The sequence below is a fragment of the Rhinolophus hipposideros genome (genome assembly GCF_964194185.1).
Source record: "Rhinolophus hipposideros genome assembly, chromosome: X".
Lineage (NCBI taxonomy): Eukaryota > Metazoa > Chordata > Mammalia > Chiroptera > Rhinolophidae > Rhinolophus > Rhinolophus hipposideros.
Window position 1 is genome coordinate 94,365,777 of NC_138046.1, and position 16,385 is coordinate 94,382,161.

The 16,385-nt window shown below is 36.6% G+C and overlaps 1 protein-coding gene across 15 annotated transcripts in view; it reads left to right on the forward strand.

Moving 5' to 3' along the window:
• Positions 1 to 16,385, forward strand: part of CASK (calcium/calmodulin dependent serine protein kinase) — a 416,202-nt gene that overhangs the window by 289,475 nt on the left and 110,342 nt on the right. For all 15 annotated transcript variants that reach the window (XM_081041785.1, XM_081041786.1, XM_081041780.1 and 12 more), the window contains exon 9: positions 7,147 to 7,230. In XM_081041785.1, the coding sequence (XP_080897911.1) occupies positions 7,147 to 7,230 (84 nt within the window). The remainder of the gene's footprint in view (positions 1 to 7,146; positions 7,231 to 16,385) is intronic.

Here is a 16,385-nt window from a genome sequence, read left to right on the forward strand (position 1 = left end):
ATCTGAAGATGGAAGAATTCAATGAGAATGTTATCTAGCTGATGAGAACGGACTTGTTATATTTAAATACTTGTCCATGTAAACTTGTAAATCATTGCTGTGGATGTAGTGGTATTAATTTAGTAATGGCTGAAATTTAAGCTATGGTTTAAATATGAAAAACTGCTGAATGACTGCAAAGTGAAGAAATAAGATGATGAAAATCTTTCTAATGCAGAATGCCCAAAGTCATAATACCATTGCTTTATGTCAAAAAAAAAAACAAAAAACCCCAAAACCCACAAAAATAACAAGAATTATTTCTTGGGTGAAAAAAAAAATGATGTCCTTTCAATCATTTCATATCAAAAAAGAATTTCAGTAAATATACCAAGTAATACGTGACTGTCTCATGGTTGTTAAATCATACCTGTGTTTAACACCTTTATCTGTCTAAATTAGTGATGCTTGCTGTGAATGTTCATTCCAACAAAATTAGGACCAACTAAAGTTGTACTCTCCTCAGAGATGGCTGAGCTCTTTTCACACCTTTTATAGCCTTAACATGTAGACCCTAAAGTATATTACTGTACTAAAACGTGAAAAGAGTATTTCTGACAGGCTAAATCGATTTGAATTTTGGGGAAAAATCAACCAACACACCAATTAAATGTATATTCAGCAGCTAGTGTGTATTAAAGACAATGAAGCAAGTATTTCATTAAAATGCAAGGCACATTCTGTAGAAATTTTTCTGAATTCATGGGGCATTACTGTTAATTTCAGGTAGGATTAGTCCAGAACAATTTGGTTTTGTTCTTTTGTCTCATTTGTAATGCCTTAGGGTTCTGTTATTGTTTACTGTTACGAGATTCCTTAATAGATAGTTTTTGAATCTCATGATTTCATCTGCTTAGAAAATATCAGAAATCATAATTTTATAAACAAACATTTTTTACTATGCCCTTATCTCTCCACTTCACTTTAGTGAATGGTGAGCAGAAAAGATGTTCACTGGAAATAGAGTTCACAGTCTGCTATGTACTAAACTTCCCAATGTATTAGAGAAAGGCATAGTCAGGCTATGAAATGGATTTTCAAATGATAGTAATATAACATGAAGACAAAGAAGGAGAACCTCAAAGAATCACATGTGAGAAGCACCACACAGGAGTTCAGAAGTACAGGCTCAGGAAGACTAATGAGGAACGTGAAAGATCACTAGACTGGAGCTCCAGGGAACGCTGCACGTGTTAGTGGGACTGAAGGGGGCCATGAGCTCCACGTGGGAAGTACAGGGGAGCACAGGCAAAGCATTACAAAGTGTTCAGTGCGTGGTAGGGGCAGGAAGCAAACTGACATAATACAGTAGTCCTCCCTTATTCTAGAAGGATACGTTCCTAGACCCCCAGTAGATACCTGAAATCGCGGATAGTACTGAAATCTATATATACTATCTTTTTTCCTAGACATACATCCTATGCTAAAGTTTAATTTATAAATTAGGCACAGTAAGAGATTAAGAACAATAATTAATAATAACATAAAACAGTTGATCTGATGACCAGGGTGGCTACTAAGTGATTAACGTGCAGGAAGCATATAGAGCATGGATATGCTGTACAAAGGAATGATTCACATCCAGAGTAGGACAGAGTGGGACGGCGCGAGATTTCATCACACTACTCAGAATGCACACAATTCAAAACTTATGAATTGATTATTTCTGGAATTTTCCATTTAATATTTTCGGACTATGGTTGACAGCGAGTAACTGAAACCATAGAAAGTGAAACCATGGATAAGGTTTCTGTACAAATGTCAGCTAGTTGAAGGATTGTAGCAGTAGTAGCCTGGAAATTTTTGTTTGAGTAAAGACTATATGTAGTGTAGAATGCAAAACTAAGTACTTTGGATATTAAGATATAGAGAGTAAAAAGCTGCTGCCAGCTTTTGCGCAATGGTACAATGAAAGCAGCATGCTCATATAATTCCTTTGGACACTGTGTGCAAGCGGGTTGCCTGTCGGATGCAAGCAGAAGAGGCAAAGAGATCCTATAGAAGCTGTGGGTGGGTGTCCAATCAGGAGGCAACAGGGGCCTGGACCAGGGAGTAAAAGTGGGAGCAGGAAAGAGATACCCAGACTGAGAGATTTTAAGCAAAGAAAATTGACAAGGCTCAGCGAGTGATTCGAGGTATTTAGAATTAAGAAACCCATAGGAGACTTAAACACGTAGAGTGAAAGTGATGTATTTTAAACTTTTTCTTTTGAAATAATTTTAGACTCACACAAAAGTGGCACAAATAGTACAGAGTTCCCGTGTACTCTTCACCATTCTTCCCCCAATGATAACATCTTACATAACCATAACATAATGATCAAAACTAAGAAATCAGCATTGGAGCACTACTGTTAACTAAACTACAGGCTTTATTTGAATTTCACCAGTTTTTATATGTATTCCTTCTTGTGTGTGTATGTGTGTATAGTTCTATGAAATTTTATCACATGTATAGAATTGTATAACCACCACCATGATCAGCATATAGAACTGTTCTGTCACCTCTCATGCTCATCCTTAATAATCGTATCCTCCTCCCAACCCTAACCCCTAGTAACTACTGACCCATTGTTCATAACTATAATTTTTGTCCTTTTGAGAGTATAATAAAAATGAAATTATACAATATGTAAGTGCTTAGGAAAAACTCACTTCTGTGTGTTACTCCTTTACTCTTAAACTACTACCACACTCACAACACTTCTGACATCAGATGTATGTGCCAAGGAATTCTTTTGACACCAGCAGGGTGTCCTCCATTTCAATTCAATTCTGACACTGCCTGGAGTTAATGCAGACCCCACAGGTTAAGGGCTCAGTCCCACAAGACTGCTCCCCACTTCAGATGCCATTTGCAAGTAGTAGGTCCCCATGTTACTCACAACTTGTATCCAACTTGGCTACAAATTGGAGGTTTGCATGACCTCCCCCCTTCCCTTGGATTTGATTATTTGCTAGAACAACTTACAGAGCTCAGGGAAACACTTTATGTAAATTAAACATCACCAGGCATGACAATTAAAATTTATAATCCATAATCAGTAACAGCAATCCATTAAAAGATGCCATTGCTTCTTTTAAAATAGCAATTTTATCCTTCTCTCTGCTAATTATTTGATAAATTCTTATGTCTTCTGTATTTGTGAACCTGTTTTGGGGTGTTTTTTTTTTCAATTTTTATTTATTAGTGTGTTTTTCCAGGACCCATCAGCTCCAAGTCAAGTAGTTGTTTCAATCTAGTTGTGGAGAGCGCAGCTCACAGTGGCCCCTGTGGGGATCGGACGGCAACCTTGTTAAGAGCACCACGCTCTAACCAGCTGAGCTAGCCGCTGCCCCCTGTGAACCTGTTTTGGCTCAGGGCAGGGAAAGGAGGTTAAGTCCCTAAAGATAATGAACTCATTTCCAAGATGTTTAGCCTAGACTCTAGCAGAGTCGAAACTTGTAGTCATTTTGACATTGAGTGTTGTGTGTACACTCAAGAAAGGTATAATTTTGCTCTCCAGTGGAACTCTTGTTACTTTTTGGTCATTAATATAGAAAGTAAATTTTGAAGTGTTTGTATTCATTCCTTAGGAATTTTCACTGATAATATGGTGAAATTTTGAAATGGCTAACTGTAAAATTCTACAATTAAATTCAAAAATAAATTTTGTAAGTACATGACACCAAAACATTGATTTTAGAAGTGGCTCATATGCAAACAAGAATTTTAGTTACAATATAATAATAGTAATAATAATGTCACCTTGAACTGAATTTACAAATATTATGTAGTATCCAGATCAAGAAAAGTTAAAGGGCCACTTCTCTCCATACTAATTAATCTTCATCTGGTATAATGCATCTCATTTTTCTCAACTATGTAATAGGATAATAATGATGTGTACTTTATAGGATTGCTGTGAGAAATAATATAAACATTTAAATCACTAGAACAGTGCCTGTCATATAAGACCTCAGTAAATGATGACAATTATGTCCAGTTTGAGCCATTATGTGCAGATTGAGCATTATTCTACTATCTTATGTAGTTGTTTTAAAAAATAAATGCGATAATGCCTGTGAAAGTCCCAAATTCAGTGCCTGGAACATACCGTAGTTAAGTAATAACTTAATACTTACTACCTTCTAAATGTTTATGACCCCCCCAGAAAAATTATTTCCAGCCCAGACCTCTCCTGAACTCTGGGCTTATTTGTCCAAGTACATACTTGAATCTCCACTTGAACTTTAGGTATCTCAAGCATAACATATCCAAAACTAAAGTCCTGATCTCATCCCCATCTCACCATCCCCCCCCCCAAAAAAAAATCTATTCTGCCTTCAGTCTTCTTCATTTCATTTGGTGTCAGACTTCCAGTTGCTCACACTGAAAACCTTGGTGTCGCCCTTGATTCCTCTCTTTCTCTCACACCCCCCCCATACAATTTGTCAGAAAATCCTGTTCTCTCTACCTTCAAAATATATTCAGAATTAGGAACTTCGGTTCTTTGTAAGACACTGTGAGAGAATGAAAAGACAAGCCACAAGGCAGCTGGTTAGCTCAGATGGTTAGAGCGCGGTGCTCTTAACAAGGTTGCAGTTTCAATCCCTGCATGGGCCACTGTGAGCTGTGCCCTCCACAACTAGATTGAAACAACTACTTGACTTGGAGCTGATGGGTCCTGGAAACCCACACTTAAAACATAAATTTAGGGGAAAAAAGAAAAGACAAGCCACAAACTAGGAGTAAATATTTGCAAATTACATATCTGATAAAGGACCTTATGCCCAGAATATATAAAGAATTCTTAAAATTCAGTAAGAAAACACACAACCCAATTTTTAATATGGAAAAAGATTTCAACAGACACTTCAACAAAGAAGACACATGGATGTCAGATAAGCTCTCACACAAGTCGCTCAACATCCTTAATTATTAGGGAAATACAAATGAATGCCACAATGAGACATCTATACACACATGTATCAGAATGGCTAAAATAAAAAAGACTAACCACACCAAGTATTGGTGAAGATATAGAACAACTGGAACTGATACACTGCTATGGAGATGTAAAATGGTACAACCACTTTGAAAAACAGTTTGGCAATTTCTTAAAAAGTTAAACATACTCTCATAATATGACCCAGTCATTCTACTCCTAAGTATTTACCTAAGAAAAATGAAATGTATATCCATACAAAGACTGGTATATTAATATTGGTAGCAGTTTTATCTCTGATAGCCAAAAATTGGAATGCCAGGGTCCATCAACAGATGAACAGATAAAAAAAATTATGACGTATCCTTACAATGGAATACCACTCAGCAATAAAAAGGAATGAACTATTAATACAGCAATGTGGATAAAGTTCAGAATCTTTAGGCTGAGTGAAAGAAGCTGGACAATAATGAGTACATACTATATGATTCCATTTATTAAAATTCTAGGAAATGTAAACCGATCTGTAGTGATAGAAAGTAGGTCAGTGGTTACCTGGGTGCTGGGATGGGGATGGCATAGGAACATGAGGAAACTTTTGAAAGTAATGGATTATTCGTTATCTTGATTGTGGTGATGGTTTTATGGTTATATACATATGTCAAAACTTATCAAATTGTACATTTTAAACGTGTAGTTTTTATATGTTAATTATACCTCCGTAAAACTTTTTGGGGAAAACAAAACAAAACATATTCAGTCTACCTCCTTTTACCCTTTTTATTGTTTCCATCTGATTTCATCCATCATCTCTCCCCTGGATTACTATAGTAGCCTCCAAACTGGTCTTCCTGATTTTTTTTCAACCCTTGTCCCCTTCCAATCTAATCTCAACATAACCAGCAGAGTGTTCCTTTAAAGCTGTCAGATCGTGTCATTCAAGCTCGAAATCCTCCAATGGCTCCCTCTTCCACTCAGAACAAAACCAAAGGCCCTTTATGGCCTATCCCAGTCTTATCATCTCTGATCTAACCTACTCTTTACTCCACACACATGGGTCTCCTCGCTAGTTCTCAAATTCCAGGCACACTCCCTCCTTTGAGTCTCTGCATTGGTTGTTCTCTCTGCCTAGACCACTCACTTACCTCTTTTGGACGTGACTTTCTCAACTGGACCTACTTTGGCCACCCTATTTTAAGTTGCAGTGTACCCAGTCCCTCTTACTCTGCTTTATTATTTGCTTTATTCTGTAGCACTTTTAACATACTCTATGATTTATCTTTGTTGGTTTTGTTTACTTATGTATCCCAAGTACATAAGAACAATGCCTGGCACATAGCAGGCTCTCAAGAAATATTTCTGAAATTAATACTGATAGCATATAAATCTTTACAGTACATTGACAAATTAGAGTAGAACCAAAGGGGAAGATAGAAGAATGACAAAAGAGCTTTGACATATACATGAGGAATAGTTGAGGTAACTGGAGACATTATCACAAAAAAATAGATTTAGTGGAAGCATTATTCTCCCTCTTAACTACTAAAGGGTTATTATATGGAAGAGGTGATGCCCAAACAAGCCAGATATGGGCCCAGGCTGAGTAAGAACTTTCTCACTTCCTTAAAATTGTAGTATTCTGCCATAAAGCAATGATCCCCTACTGGGCAAGGTCATACAGAATGGTGTTCCATCCATCGGGGATGGAAGGGGATCCCACATGGGGAAATGGTTGAATTAGATGGCCTTGAAGTTTGTTCTAGTTCAAGATACTGTGATTTTTTTTTTAAATCCAGTTATTCCTAATAACTCAGAATGCTGAATAAGTTGTGCAGTTAATTTTTCAAATGCTTATTTTACCTGACAAGTTCATATCAAAGGTAACTTCATACCTTCATCATATTATGATTAATTATTTTAGCCATATATCTGAAAATTACATGACCCATTATTTTATCCCTTTATTATTGCTAAAAATAAAACATTATTTTACTGTTAGTTTTGACCTTCATATGCCTCATTTGAGAATGTTTACCAGTATCATGGAATAAAATCTCCAGTCTCCTAGGATTCAATCTAAGTTTCACATTTAATAATTAGGACTTTATTGTTTGTTTTAGGTTAAGCTTCTTCACTTTTTTATACAGTTATAAGTGTTCATTATCTTTCTTCTTTTATAGGAGAGGGATCGTTATGCCTACAAGATTCATCTTCCAGAAACAGTAGAGCAACTGAGGAAATTCAATGCAAGGAGGAAACTAAAGGTAAATTAAAGAAATCATCAAAAAGCCAGACAAATACAGCTGATGATCATGGTTTTATCCTGTTTCAGGGCCCATATATCCTGGTGTTGGCCATTGTTTTTCTTACAGCTAAATTCTCACTTCCAAAAATTACCATCTTTTCAATAAGATTTTGGTTTTTTAAATCATGTAAAGTAATATCTAAGTATGAATCCAAACAACAAGTTATAATAAATGGAAGCTTAATCACATTTTATATGTGTTATTTTTAAAATTCATAGCAGAGATGAAATTACTTTAAAAACAGTAATTTACTATTATTATCCATTATTTATTTATTTTTAATTAAAGTTTATCGGGGTGACAATTGTTAGTAAAGTTACATAGATTTCAGGTGTACAATTCTGTATTACATCATCTATAAATCACATTGTGTGTTCACCACCCAAAGTCAGTTCTCCTTCCATCACCATATATTTGATGCCTTTTACCCTCGGTTACCACCCCCCGCCCCCCTTACTCTCTGGTAACCACTAAACTATTGTCTGTGTCTATGAGTTTTTGTTTCTCATTTGTTTGTATTGTTCTTTTGTTGTTTACATAAATCTAGGTCACATTTTCTCAAACAAATATTTGACCAAAAAATGTAGTTTAGTTCAATGGAAACAACACCGAGTTAGAATTGGAACTAGAATTGAACAACCATCACAAAGCAGTAAAAATCCCCACTACCTTAGGATACTAGAAAATGTTTTCAAATTACTTTTCTTATCTTTTCTTTGTTCTTTCTAGGTACCTTTCTTCTTTTACCACTCTCCCTATCCTCCACCTCACACACACACAAAATCAGTAATTACCCCATATAGGGAGCCCATTTGACTTTAAAAGTTTTTTTAAAATACTCAATATAAAATAATGGAGTCTTTTCAGCAGTGGGCAAAAATTTTATAGGACAGCATTTCTCCCCTCCCCCTCAAGAGAGGAAACTATTCTATTACGGTCTTAAAATAAACTTATGTCTAACTTGCTTTTGATAACTGTAAAAAAAATTTAACTCTTTCCTCTACGTGGTTGATTGGATAGTAGTCCCTCTTAGTCACACAACTCCTGCCAATTATAAAACTTTTATTTGCATTTTCAGATATGTCATAAGTTGCAATAATATTATTCGTTATTATTCAATCCCTGAAATATGTGAATAGTTGTGTATAACTCTAGATTTATAAGAACATTTATATGAATTTTAGGAAGACTATGTAGGCCACAGTATTGTCCTATACAGCTGAACTGTCCAACATAGTAGCCACAAGCCACATGTAGCAATTTAAATTTAAATTAATTCAAAGGTCAGTTCCTCAGTCACACTAGCACATTTCGAGTGCTCGGTAATCATATGTAGCTAGTGGCTACTATATTAGATAACGCACATAAAGGACATTTCTATCATTGCAGAAAGTTCTCTTGGACAGCGCTGCTACACAGAGCAAGGAAAATTTTATTTTAAAGATTTTATTGGGGAAGGGGAACAGGACTTTACTGGGGAACAGTGTGTACGTACTTTCAGGATTTTTTCCAAGTCAAGTTTTTGTCCTTTCAATCGTAGTTGTGGAGGGCGCAACTCAGCTCCAGGTCCAGTTGCCGTTGTTAGTTGCAGGGGGCACAGCCCACCATCCCTTGCCGGAGTCGAACCGGCAACCTTATGGTTGAGAGCCCACTGGCCCATGTGGGAATCAAACCAGCAGCCTTCAGCATTAGGTGCATGGAGCTCCAACCACCTGAACCACCGGGCCGGCCCCAGAGCAAGGGAAATTTTAACATGCCATTGTTGGGTGATGGTTATTCCCAGTTAAGTCTTTCTCCCAGTTGTTTTTAGAGCAGAGGTTCAAACTGGCTCTTCTCTCTTTGCTTTAAAAGTCTTTGGCAAAAATAATTATTAATATGGTATCCAAAGAAGTTTCCCAGGACTTTTATTTCTTTGTTTTGGTATACACCCAAACCAGTGTCGCCTACAAAAGAAAAAATCTTATTATCCAAAGTGAATTTTGGTCAGCTGTTTTTGAAGTTAGTTTCCTCCCTACCCGACAACCCCCGCAAAGAATCCATTAATTATGCTGCTTTTTCAGTTTGTCCCTAAAGCCTTCGTAACTCTAATGCTGCTTTGGCCTACGTGACATTACTCTCTTTGGGGCTGAACATTTCATTGCCCAAATACAGAGCTCAGGTTTGCTCCATCACAAGAAACATATGCTGTATTTCTCCCAGTGCCACAAAATCAGACTTGGGCCTAAAATAGCCAAAGTGGTGACTAAGATTCATTTGGACAGGGCCAAGCTGTCACAGCAGAAAGGGGTCATGTGAATTTACCACATCCCTTTGCAGGGATATTTAGTTTCAAGACCCACCAAACAACCTAGAATTAGGAACATCAGCATTTACTATTTTTCCTTCTGCTACGGCTGTGTTCCTTTGAGTGATTCAGCCACTCTGGTTAAAGCATGTTACACTTACCCTCCTCATGGAACTAATTCTCCTCATTCTGCCTCTCCTGTGAGCTTCTAAAACAGAGATTGCAACTTCCCTGGCTTCCAGAGCCCACCACACAACTCATTTTCACAAACGAACGGCTAGGCACCCATCCTTCTATCCAGACACTTTTTTCAAGCTTCTCAAATGGTGGGCAGCAACTAAATTTTTATGACTCCCTTTGAAATAATTAAAAAGGAAGTTCTCAGAAAGCAGGAGAAAATTACTTTTGTTGCTTAGAGGTAGGACATTTTTATTGTTGGTGGCAAGAAGAAAGAGGAAGGAATACAGTATTATGGGAAAGAGTGGGCTCTGGACCTACATTGCCTGGGGTGAATCCTAGCTCTGACACAAGCTGTATAACTTTGAACAAGCTTAAATTCTCTGTGCCTCAACTTCCTTATCATAATGATAATAGCAAACTCATAGGGTTGTAAGGTTTTAATGAATTAATATTACAGCAATTAGAATACTACCTGTTAGTCATAAGTGCTCCATAGAGATTATTTGCTATTAATATTATTATTGTTTTTATTTGTTTCATTATGATTTTAATGTTAATAACTTTGATTTGGTATTCTATTTATAAATAACTGTAATTCTTCAGTGGACACTCCATACCATTTTAACTTTTTTCCCAGTCATTGACGTTAAGATTTTGAGGTTTTTTTAAAGGCTATTTAAAAATGTATAGACCATGAAAACTTTCACTGGATAATCTCTATTTCTGTATTTCTTCCAAAATATTAATAACTATGCTTAGATTTTTCTGACCATTTAGATCATTTTCCTTCACAGTATCTAGAAAGAGAGGATCTTATACTTGTGACATAACATTCACTTCTCTTCCATTATTCTCCTCTAGTATCATATCCATTGTGTGATATACATTCTTTAGAGCACTGGCTTTCCAAGTGCAATTCCCCAGACCAGCAGCATCACCATCACCTAGGAACTTAATAAAAATACAAACACTCAGGCTGTAGTGCAGTCGGGCAAGAAAACAAAATAAAAGGCATCCAGATTGGAAAGAAAGTAAAATTGTCTTTGTTTACATGATGACATGATCCTGTATATAGAAAATCCTAAGGAATCTTCAAAAAGAAACTATTAGAAATAACATGTTTAGCAAGGTCATAGGATACGAGATCAATATATAAAATTGAATTGTGTTTCCATATATGAGCAATTAACAATCGTAAAATTAAACAATTCCATTCACAATAGCATCAAAACAGATGAACTACTTAAGAACAAATTTAACAAAAGAAGTATAAGCCTTATAAACTAACATTGCTGAGAGAAATTAAAGAGAATCTACCTAAATGGAGCAATATTTAATGTTCGTGAATCGGAAGACTCAATAGTATTAAGATAATAGTTCTTTCCAAATTGATTTATAGATTTAACACAATCCCTATCAGAGTTTTACCATATATTGTCAAACTGAACCCAAAATTTATATGGAAATGCAAAGGAACTAGAATAGCCCAAACAATCTGTAAGAAAGAACAAAGTTGGAAGACTCATACTTTCCAATTTCAACACTTACAATAAAGCTACAATCATCAGGACACTGTGATGCCAGTATGGTATGAGGATAGGCATGTAGATTGTGGAGCAGAATTAAGAGTTCAGGAATAAACACTTATATATGTGGTCAGTCGATTTTCAACAAAAGTTGTCCAGGCAATTCAATGGGGAAGGTAAAGTCTTTTCAACAGCTGGTGTTGGGGCAGTTTGATATCCACATACAGTAAAAGACATAAAAGGCCACCTGTTGGATGATTCCATTAATTTGTAATGTCCAGAATAGGTATTTATATCTATAAATCCATAGAGAGAAAAAGTAAATTGGTAATTTCCTGGCACTGGGTAGTGAGTGCTTAATAGGTATAGGGATTGGTGTTGGGGGTGCGGATATAAAGATATTTTGGAAACTAGACAGAAGTGGTGGCCACATAGCATTGTGAATCTATTAAATATCACTGAATTCTACACTTTAAAATGGTGACTTTTGTGTTATGTAGATTTCACATAACCCACATTTTTTAAGCCATGAGACAAAATATTCTTAAATACTGGCTTTCACTTTGGCACACTTGAGGGATATGCCGCGGTACCATAGTAACAGTGGCTAACTGCACCACTCAGCTCACCCAAGATGCCACCCCTCCCTCCCTCAGCCCTAGGCATGCAGGAGGTTAGAGGGGTGCGTCTTTATTGGCAAAGCCCCTTAGGCGACTGTGATATGTCCACCTTATTGAGAGTTACTACTCTAAAGAGCAAACTGTAATGGTTCCAGAAAAATCCATCATATGTACTTGCGACTATAATTCAATGAAAAGGAGATCGCTTCCAGTTTTTCATGGCCTTAAATACTGTTGCATTGGCTATTTTCATTAATAAATCTTTGTACAGCTCAGACTATATTCTTAGGGTAAGTTCTCTACTACTGAAATTGTTGGCATCGAAGTTTATACATGTAGTTAAGGGGTTTTTTTGTGTGGTTTTTTTATTGGGGAATATTGGGGAACAGTATGTTTCTCCAGGGCCCATCGGCTCCAAGTTGTTGTCCTTCAGTCTAGTTGTGGAGGGCGCAGCTCAGCCCCAAGTCCAGTTGCCGTTCTCAATCTTTAGTTACAGGGGGCCCATAATCCCATGTGGGAATTGAACTGGCAACCTTGTTGTTGAGAGCTCGCACTCTAACCAACTGAGCCAACCAGCCGCCCCAAGATTTTTAATCTCTGTATCTAACTTCCCCTCCAAAAGGTTTTTACCCAAACAGGTATTTTTCATGGTGAATTTACTGTTTTTACAGTTGAAACGTTTTGTTTTGTTTTGGGGTTTTTTTGTTTTTTGAGTTTTATTTATTTATTGGGGTGACAATTGTTAGTAAAATTCCATAGTTTTCAGGTGTACAATTCTGTATTACGTCATCTATAAATCCCATTGTGTGTCCACCACCCAGAGTCAATTTTCCTTCCATCACCATATATTTGATCCCCCTTACCCTCTAGTAATCACTAAACTATTGTCTGTGTCTACGAGTTTTTGTTTCTCATTTGTTTGTCTTGTTCTTTTGTTGTTTTTGGTTTGTATACCACATATCAGTGAAATCATATGGTTCTCTGCTTTTTCTGTCTGACTTATTTCGCTTAGCATTACTCTCAAGATCCATCCATGTTGTCACAAATGTTCCTATATCATCTTTTCTTACCCCCGAATAGTACTCCATTGTGTATATATACCACAACTTCTTTATCCATTCATCTATCGAAGGACGTTTTGGTTGTTTCCATGTCTTGGCCACCGTAAACAAAGCTGCAATGAACATTGGAGCACATGTGTCTTTATGGATAAATGTTTTCAGATTTTTTGGGTAGATATCCAGGAGACGGATTGCTGTGTCATATGGTAAATCTATTCATAATTTTTTGAGGAACCTCCACACTGCCTTCTGTAACAGCTACACCAGTCTGCATTCCCACCAACAGTGTATGAGGGTTCCTTTTTCTCCACAGCCTCTCCAACACTTGTTACTATTTGTCTTGTTGATGAAAGCCATTCTGACTGGGGTGAGGTGATATCTCATTGTGGTTTTTATTTGCATTTCTCTGATGATTAGTGATGTTGAGCATTTTTTCATATGTCTATTTGCCATTTGTATGTCCTCTTTGGAGAAATGTCTCTTCAGGTCTTCTGCCCATTTTTCAATTGGGTTGTTTATTTTTGTTGTTGGTGAGGTTCATGAGTTCCTTGTATATTTTGGATATTAGCCCCTTATCGGAGGCACGGTTTGCAAAAATCTTCTCCCACTCAGTTGGTTGCCTCCTTGTTTTGTCGATGGTTTCTTTTGCAGTGCGGAAGCTTTTAAGTTTCATATAGTCCCATTCGTTTATTTTTGCTATTACTTCCATTGCCTTTGGAGTCAAATTCATAAAATGCTCTTTGAACCAAAGGTCCATAAGTTTAGTACCTATGTTTTCTTCTATGCAGTTTATTGTGTCAGGACTTATGCTTAAGTCTTTGATCCATTTTGAATTGATTTTGGTACATGGTGACAGATAGCAGTCCAGTTTCATTCTTTTGTGGGTGGCTATCCAATTCTCCCAGCACCATTTATTGAAGAGGCTGTCTTTCCTCCATTGTATGTTTTTAGTTTCTTTGTCAAAAATTATCTGTCCAGTCTATTCAATAAATGGTGCTGGGAAACCTGGACAGACACATGCAAAAAAATGAAGCTGGACCACCTCTTTACACCATATGCAAAAATAAATTCAAAATGGCTTAAAGACTCAAATGTAAGATCTGAAACCATAAAATACCTAGAAGAAAATATAGGAAGAAACTTCACAAACATTACCTGGAGTAAGATTTTTACTGATATATTCCCTCGCGCGAGGGAAGTAAGAGAAAATAAACACGTGGGATTACATCAAACTAAAAAGTTTTTTAACAGCAAAGGAAACCATCAATAAAACAAAAAGGGATCCTACTGAATGGGAAAAGATATTTGCCAATGATATATCTGGTAAGGTATTAATATCACAAATTTATTTAAAAAAACTCACTCAACTCAACTCTAAATAAACAAACAACCCAATTAAAAACTGGGCAGAGGATATGAAGAGACTTTTTTTTTTAATTATCGGGGTGACAATTGTTAATGAAATTACATAATTTCAGGTGTACAATTCTGTATTACGTCATCTATAAATCCCATTGTGTGTTCACCACCCAGAGTCAGTTCTCCTTCCATCACCATATATTTGATCCCCCTTACCCTCATCTCCCTCCCCACACCCCCCTTACCCTCTGGTAACCACTAAACTATTGTCTGTGTCTATGAGGACATACAGATGGCAAACAGACATATGAAGAAATGCTCAACCTCACTAACCATCAGAGAAATGCAAATAAAAACCACAATGAGATACCACCTCACCCCAGTCAAAATGGCTATCATCAATAAATCAACAAACAACAAGTGCTGGCGCAGATGTGGAGAAAAGGGAACACTTGTGCACTGTTGGTGGGATTGCAGATTGGTGCAGCCACTGTGGAAAACAGTATGGAGGTATCTCAGGAATCTGAAAATGGAACTAGCCTATGATCCAGTAATTCCACTCCTAGGCATCTACCCGGAGAAATCCAGAACTCCAATTCAAAAATCTTTATGCACTCCTATGTTTATTGCAACACTATACACAATAACCAAGATATGGAAACAACCGAAATGCCCATCGGTAGATGACTGGATTGAGAAACTGTGGTACATTTATACAATGGAGTATTACGCAGCCATAAAGAAGAAAGTAATCTTACCATTTGCAACAACATGGATGGACCTATAGAACATTATGTTAAGTGAAAAAACTCAGACAGAGAAAGACAAATATCATATGATCTCACTTATATGTGGAATCTAAAGAAAAGAATAAGTGAATGAACTAATCAGAAACAGTTTCGGAGACAAAGAGGAAAAACTGAGGGTTGCTAGACGGGTAGGGGGGTGAGGATAAGGGGGAAGGTGAGGGGATTATAAAACAGTCAGTAACCACAAGATGGCCATGGGGTTTTGAAAATTAATTTGGGGAACGTAATCAATAATGTTGTAAAGATTTTGTAGGGTATCCGATGGACACGTGTCCCATTTGGGAGACCACCTCAGGGATGATGTAGATGCCTGATCACTGCACTGTACACCTGAAGCTGAACAATAATGAATGTCAACTATAATTTTACATATATATGTATGTGTATACTTACAAGAAGCAGAGTACAGCATTAGGAATAGAGACTGGAAATGTAATGGCTCTGTGCGATGTCAGAGGGATAGTGGATGGGGGAGGGGGTTCACACAGTGTGTGGGATATAAATGATAAACGTCTAAGTATTACTTTGTCTTGTGCACCTGAAACTAATAAAAAAAATTCAAAAAGAAAAAAAAGTCTATGGCATTAAAAAAAATAAGTCATGGGGATGTAATGTACAGTATAGGAAATATAGTCAATAATATTGTGCTAACGTGGTACGGTGTCAGACGGTTGCATGACTTATGATGCTGATCACGTCTTTAGGTATATAAATGTTGAATAACTATGATGTATACCTGAAACTAATATAATATTCTATGTTGGCTTTATTTTAATAAAAATCTTTTTAAAAAGTCAAACAACTCAATAGATAAAATGAGCAAAAGTTACAAATGTCTTTGTAGACAAAAACACAATAAGCCAATAAACTCATGAAAAGATGCTCGACCTCATTAATAATAAGAAAATTCAAATTATAATCATAATGTGATACCTTCACACTCTTCTGAGTGGCCAAAAGAAATAAACAATTCTGACACCACAGTACCAAGTATTGTGAACTAGGAGAGTGAGGACTCATCCACTGATAGTGGGAGGGTAAACTGCTAAAACTACTTAGTAAAGCAATTCAGTATTACCTATAAAGTTGAAGATGAGTATGTCCTACATTCTAGCAATTCTGTTCTTAGGATATACTTTGAAGAAACTCTTGCACATGTGCACAAGGATAAATGTATAAGAATGTTTATAGCTGTATGCATTGCTATTGGAGGAAGGGGGCCAACATAAATGTTCATCTCCAGGAAAAAAATGGATAAATGAATTGTAGTATAT